The sequence below is a fragment of the Poecilia reticulata genome, linkage group LG8 (genome assembly GCF_000633615.1).
Source record: "Poecilia reticulata strain Guanapo linkage group LG8, Guppy_female_1.0+MT, whole genome shotgun sequence".
Classification (NCBI taxonomy): Eukaryota; Metazoa; Chordata; class Actinopteri; order Cyprinodontiformes; family Poeciliidae; genus Poecilia; species Poecilia reticulata.
In genome coordinates, this window is record NC_024338.1 from 22153082 (window position 1) to 22160185 (window position 7104).

At 36.0% G+C, this 7104-nt stretch overlaps 1 protein-coding gene across 1 annotated transcript in view; it reads right to left on the bottom strand.

The window, feature by feature from the left end:
- Positions 1-6774, bottom strand: part of LOC108166480 (GTPase IMAP family member 8-like) — a 10023-nt gene extending 3249 nt beyond the window's left edge. Inside the window, exons 1-3 of the mRNA XM_017306134.1 lie at positions 6713-6774; positions 2459-2545; positions 8-535 (exon numbers count right to left, since the gene is read on the bottom strand). Coding sequence (XP_017161623.1) covers positions 8-535; positions 2459-2489 — 559 coding nt within the window. The 5' untranslated portion in view covers positions 2490-2545; positions 6713-6774. The remainder of the gene's footprint in view (positions 1-7; positions 536-2458; positions 2546-6712) is intronic.
- Positions 6775-7104: the final 330 nt, after the last annotated feature.

The following is a 7104-nucleotide window of genomic DNA, read 5'->3' on the forward strand; positions in this document are numbered from 1 at the left end:
TCTCTATCTTCTCTGTTACTGATGTTGAGAAAATGTTTTCTGTTTCCACATTGTTGAAGAATCCACTGCAGGACTGGACTTGTTCTTATTCTGGATTCCATCTCTTCGTCACTACATGGAGCAACGGCAGTGAACAACACAATGGTGTGACTGAAAACATCTGCATTGAAAAGCTCCAGGTGCTGCGTTAGTGATTGCTTGACAAGCTCAGGTAAATATAAATTAACAGGAATGACCAGCAGAAAGACATGAGGTCCTGGGGGACAAAGATGGACACTGTTCTGGATTTCCATCTGATCCAGTTTGGGGGTCTGTTCTCTAGGATAACTCCACCACCATCCTGGAGTATCAACCACTGTGACTCGTCTGCCCAGCACGTCCTGCTGCCTCACTTCACTCTGAGCTGTTCTTCTGTTGGTGTCAAAAACATTTTGACCCAAGATGATGTTTCCAGTTGAACTTATACCACTGAGAAGGTTATTATATCTTCCTCCTATCAACCCAATCCTCAACTCTGTAGCAGGATGGCTTTGTGCTGTAAGAAGAGATATTGAGTTAGAACCCAGATGTTAAATCAACGTTGAATTATAGTCAGAATCATAGGTTTTTGGTTGAAGTCAACAACTGATGGTGGATCAACCATCAAACAACCATCCAATTCTTGCAGTTTAAACTGTGTCATTGAATCAATGTTGTTTTTTTTTTTGAACAAAAAAACTTTTATTAGTTTTGCAGACATACTCAACAACTGACATCTCAAATCACTTACATCCATTCTGGTACTACAAAACAAATAACATGAACAACATCTGAACAGTTCGACGAGCTGTAGTTTCAGGGAGTACTCCCTTCCTTGTTCCATATGATTTACATCAAGTTACATATAATCAATGTTGTTTTGTGGTTGAAATCTAATGAAATGCCAATTTCTAATCAACGTTTGATCAATGTTGAATCAATGTCAGCTGTTTTGCCCCACACCTTCCCCTCCTCTCCTCCTCTTCGGAGCTCTGGGTCAAAGCATTTTATTAGTGAGTGGGGGTTATCACATTTTTAATAACTGTAGAGGATAGTGGGTGATGATTTCTTACTTGTTCATAAAAAATCTTACCGACTGTTTATGTATGATGTATTGACATACAAATATCTACAACTTACTACAAGGAGTGGAGCGGCCCACCCCTACAATTTACATGAGTGGGATGGCCCAATCACATAGCTGATTTGCTGTTTTCTTGTTGGCAAAAGATGTTAATAGCCTAGTCAACTAACGTCAAGATAAATATGAATGAAAATTCATTAGCGTGACCATATTAATTTAACAGTCAGTGTACAGGGTGAACTGTACTGTTTGTGTTTGTTCTCAGACCTGTAACCATTACATTGTTTAATATTTCAATGTCTTTCAGAACTTTTCAAATCTTTATCCTCTTTCTAACCGGCACCTTCCTCACTTTTATTTTTGTGTTTTTCAGCCGCTGCTCTGCAGTTTGACCCAAAGCTGACTCTTGAAGACTGCAGTAAAACTGTCAAGAAGTGGCTTCATTACGAGCCAGAACGAGAGGAAGACATGGCAAGTAATCAAAGTGATGCCAAACAAAGAGTGAAACTGGGACTACCACAATTTGTACCGTTTCCCTGGTTCATACAGTACAAAGCTTAACCTCATGGTGGTGTTCATCCATGGACAATAGAATGTTGTTCTGACAGTCAAAAAGGAGTCAAATATGTTTAAAGATCTGTCCCTCTTTTCTTAAATAAAATGTTATATCAATCCCATGTTGTTATTTTTAACCTTTTGTACACACAGTTTTGGTAATATTTTAATGTAAGATATTTTAGAATGACACATACCCATCATCTGCCAATAAAATGTGTTTTACACCAGTAAAAGAAACTTAGTGGTATGCTATGATGTAGACCTATCAGACCAAAAATGTACATAAATCCCTAGCTTTAATTAAAATATGCATGCAGATCCATGTTCAGATGATGGTTGAATCAACATTGATTCCTAACTGATTCAATGTCAAATCAACACAAATATGCATGTAAATTGACATACAGAGGATGGTTGAATCAACATTGATGTAGTGACAGTTATGGTTGAAACCCTAACGTTGATTTAACATACAAGTGACAGACCACTTTCAACGTTGATTCAATGTTGTTTCACTCATTTTGTGCTATCTGGGAACCTACATTAGCACAAGCACATAATGTACTTTCTAAAGTCAACTGTATATTCCTATCAATAACATTAACCCACACAATTACATTTAAAATAAACCTAAAACACCACTATAAAAAGAGAGGGAGACATTTTGTCCAACTTCCATCTATTGCATGAAGTCAAAGTCTTTGAAATCAACATTTTCAGCCACTAAAATGAAAGTTTCCTAAATAATACTCCAAGATAGACAACATTTATGAAAAGTTTTATGAAAACGTCACAGACCTGAGTTGTAAATATCAGCTGAAGCAGCCATTACGTTAGATTCACTCTGTCGACGTTTCTGCTTGTTTGTTCCCACAAAACTTGTTCCTAAACGAAAGTAAAGAGAGCAGAGGTTGATGATGTTGTGCTTGGTGGATGGTTGATAAAGTCAAACATGGTCAGAGATCGCCATCTGCTGGGAGACTAGAATCATGCATTTCTACTGTAACAGTAGACCAACCACAACCTCAAATGTCAATATCGCATTTTTTTTGTATAGCATATTTAAAACAGTTGACAACAAAGATAAAATACAGCGAAATTAAACTGAAAATTCTATATTATAATAAATAAAAAATATTGTATAATAAAACTGAAACTTAAGAAATCAATAAACATAGGGTTTTTTTTAAACACAGAATAAACCCATTGGGTCAAATAAAAAAGGAAAATTAACATTTACTGAGAAGAATTTGCACCATCTAATTAAATGGTGAAGCATTACATAGTGAATTAAAGTTTTGACATTTTTGGTCTTGACATGTACAATGCATTATTACTCTGAAGTTCTTAAGAGGGATTTGAGCTGTTAGTGCAGTTTAGCCAATAATGTTCTTAAATTAGAAAACTCACTCTGAATACCAGCAGACTGAATAATCTTAACTGTAAAGTTAATCTCAGAATCATTTCATCCTTCCAAACAATTTAACCCTTTAATGATCAAACACAGGGGTTGAATAAACTAAATAAAATGTTCAAGCTTTGAATATTACATTCAGATAAGGTTATTTATTAAAATACATCTTCAAGAATTATAAATGAAAATCTAATGGAAAGTACAAAACAAAAGGAAGGTGCAACATGTAGCAGATTATACAAACTGGATTCCAAAAAAGTTGAGACACTAAACAAATTGTGAATAAAAACTGAATGCAATGATGTGGAGATGCAAACATCTAATATTTTATTCACAATAGAACACAAATCACAGATCAAAAGTTTAAACTGGGAGAATTTATCATTTTAAGGGAAAAATATGATCTTTCAAAATTTCATGACGTCAACAAATCCCCAAAAAGTTGGGACAAGGCCATTTTTACCACTGTGTGGCATCTCCCCTTCTTCCAACACTCAACAGTCGTCTGGGGACAGAGGAGACCAGTTTCTCAAGTTTAGAAATAGGAATGCTCTCCCATTTATGTCTAAAACAGGCCTCTAACTGTTCAATTGTCTTGGCCCTTCTTTGTCGCACTTTCCTCTTTATGATGCGCCAATTGTTCTCTATAGGTGAAAGATCTGGACTGCAGGCTGGTCATTTCAGTACCCGGATCCTTTTCCTATGTAGCCATAATGTTGTGATTGCTGCAGAATGTGGTCTGGCATTATCTTGTTGAAAAATGCAGGGTCTTCCCTGAAAGAGATGATGACGTCTAGATGGGAGCATATGTTGTTCTAGAACCTGAACATAGTTCTCTGCATTAATGGTGCTTTTCCATCAGTGATGCAGGCTTCTGAACGGAGCGTTGATAACAACTTGGAATGTCCTTGTCCTCTCTGGTCCGGATGACATGGCGTCCCAGTGCTCCATAAAGAACTTCAAATCGTGACTCATTTGACCACAGAACAGTCGTCCATTTTGCCTCACTCCATTTTAAATGACTCCTGGCCCAGTGCAAAYGGCTGARCTTGTGGAGCTTAGAAATGGCTTCCTCTTTGCACTGTAGAGTTTCAGCTGGCAGCGGCGGATGGCACAGTGGATTGTGTTCACCGACGATGCTTTCTGGAAGTATTCCTGAGCCCATGCTGTCATTTCCTAGAGTTTTACAGCCTTGACCCTTACGCACAGCGATTGTTCCAGATTCTCTGAATCTTTTGATAATGTTATGCACGGTTGATGATGATAACTTAAAAGTCTTTGCTATTTTACGCTGGGTAACACCATTCTGGTGTTGCTGCAATATTTTTCTGTGCAACAATGGTAGAATTGGAGATCCTCTTATCATCTTGGCTTCAGAAAGACACTGACACTCTAAGAAGCTCTTTTTATACCCAATCATGTTGTCAATTGATCTAATTAGTGTTAATTGGTCTTCCAGCTGTTTGTTATATGTTCAATTTCCTTTTTCCAGCCACTTATTGCTACTTGTCCCAACTTTTTTGGGATTTGTAGACATTGTGAAATTTTGAATCAACATAGTTTTTCCTTTAAAATGTTACATTTACTCAGATTAAACTTTTAATCTGCCATCTATGTTCTATTACAAATAACATATTGACATTTGCCATCTCCACATGATTGCATTCACTATTTATTCACAATTTGTTTAGTGTCCCAACTTTTTTGGAATCCGGTTTGTACATTATATGAATCATAAAATAAACAGTTGCTATATATATACTCTAGAATGCAGATCAACCAACTATTTATTACATTTACTCTCCAAGGTAAGTTTAATAAGACAAAATAAATCCTTACAAATATTGAGCTCATTAACAGAAAATAGGATGAAATCCACATGAGAATGTTGAAAACTTTAAATATGGAAGTTAATATGATTAACATTTCTAAGATGTTCAAATATCAGAAAGGAATATGTTTTTTCTTTTCAGTTGTCAGGTAGTACCCGGATAGCGTAATTTGACAATTCGACAATTGATGGTGGATCAACCATCAAACAATCATCCAGCTATAGAAAAGTAACCAACGTTGAAGAGATGCCATTGGATCAATGTTGTTTTGTGTTTTATAATTGTTGAAATGCAAAGTCTAATCCAGTGTCTTCAACACTGGTTGTCAAGGCACACTGCCCTGTAAGTTTTAGGCATTCCTCTAATTCAGCACACATGATTTGAATTGATGGTTGATTAACAGGGTTATGCTGAAGTGCAAACATCTGAAAACATGCAGGTCAGTTTGCCTTGAAGACCAGGGTTGGGAAAAACTGCTAATCGATTTTGAATCACAGTATGTTGTTAGTCGCACCTCTACCCCACCCCACCCCTACCCAAACAGCCTTCCTCCTCACCCGAAATACTTGATGGTTTGATGACAAAGTCAAACATGGTCAGTGTTCCCCATCTGCTGGACAACTAGAATCACTGCATTTCTACTCTGATGACCCAAAGTAATTATATCACAATAAAAATGAAACTTAAGTCAACAAATGAGGTTATGCTGTTTTATCTGCTCCTGGAACTAAGCTGTTGATCAACTTTACATTCAAACTCTCACAGTCTGTGTTATTTTTCACACACATCAGTTTGTTGCTTTAATTTTTTGAGTCTTAAGAGTTAATCCCTTTAAAATATTCACTTCTGATTTATTAGAATGTCTATTACCACATAAATCAGAGTTTTACACTCAGGGCTGTTAACTTGCAAACTTGATAGCAGCTGCTTCCCTGTCATGTTTCTACAGTTTAATGTTATACAATCAAAAGATATCAAAAACAGGATGAAACATTAAACAGAAGCACCCAGCAAAACTATAGATACCAAATTTCCTGATACAACAAACATTTAATAGGGGGAAGAAAAAATGTAAGAGACATTCTTCCCACCATTAATCACAATAAATCATAGTAAATTTGAGCTCCTACCATATAGAAAGAGATTCAGATAGCCTAAAGTAAGAACCAACAAAAATCTCTTTTATTACTTAGGACATTGTTGTGACAAATGGGATTGCTGTCATTTTGAATTTGTATTTATTCTGATGTTCTTCCTTCAGATGCATTTACAGTTGAATATTTTTTTTATTCCCTTTGTTTTAACCCTGTTGAGATCTAGATCTCAGTTTCAAGAGGGACCTTGGCAGAAGTCTGCAACACACAACAACCTTAAGAACTAATGAATACATTTGCACAAGTTTAAAACAAATACAAAACAATTTAAAAGCAATGGCACTTCCTCCTATCAGCACAGTCATCAACTCTATAGCAAGGCAGCCTTGTACTGTTAGTAGAGGATAAGCCATTGTTTGCACGAAGTTTAGAAACACCTACTTAGGCAATGTTTTCTAACTTATATATTCCTTTCTATCGTCTATGTGATTTGGAACATTAAAATAATAAACAAATTGTTATTAACATTAATGCAAAAAAGCAAACAGTACAAAACAACTATAAAAACATATGGAGCCATTTGTCCAACTTTCATCTCCTACAGAAAGTCAAAGTCTCTGAATTCAACATATTCTGCCACTAAAATAACAATTCAGAAAAACAAAATTTTAAATAGAATCAAAATTGACAGTGTTAAAAAAGTTTTACTGACCTGAGTTGGAAATATCTCAAGCAGCCATTTAGATAGCTTCACTCTACCGATGTTCCTGCTTGCTGCCTGACCCCAGAAACCCGGTTCCTAAATGAAAGTAAACATAACAGAGGAGGATGTTGTTTCACTTGATGATTGGTTGGTGAAGTCAGAGATAGTTAGAGACGGCTGACTGCTGGATGAACAGAATGACTGTATTTCTACTAACTATCAAAAGCAAATATTTTACAATAAAATGAACAAATCAATAAACAAATAGTTTTATCAATATGTAACTGGTGTATACTAGAGGTGTTCTTTACTAATAATCTAGTCTTATACAGTCGGTTAACCTTGATGTTTTTCCGCGTTGCGTTCAGATGAAGAAGGGAGTCAGATCACTGAAGCTGGTG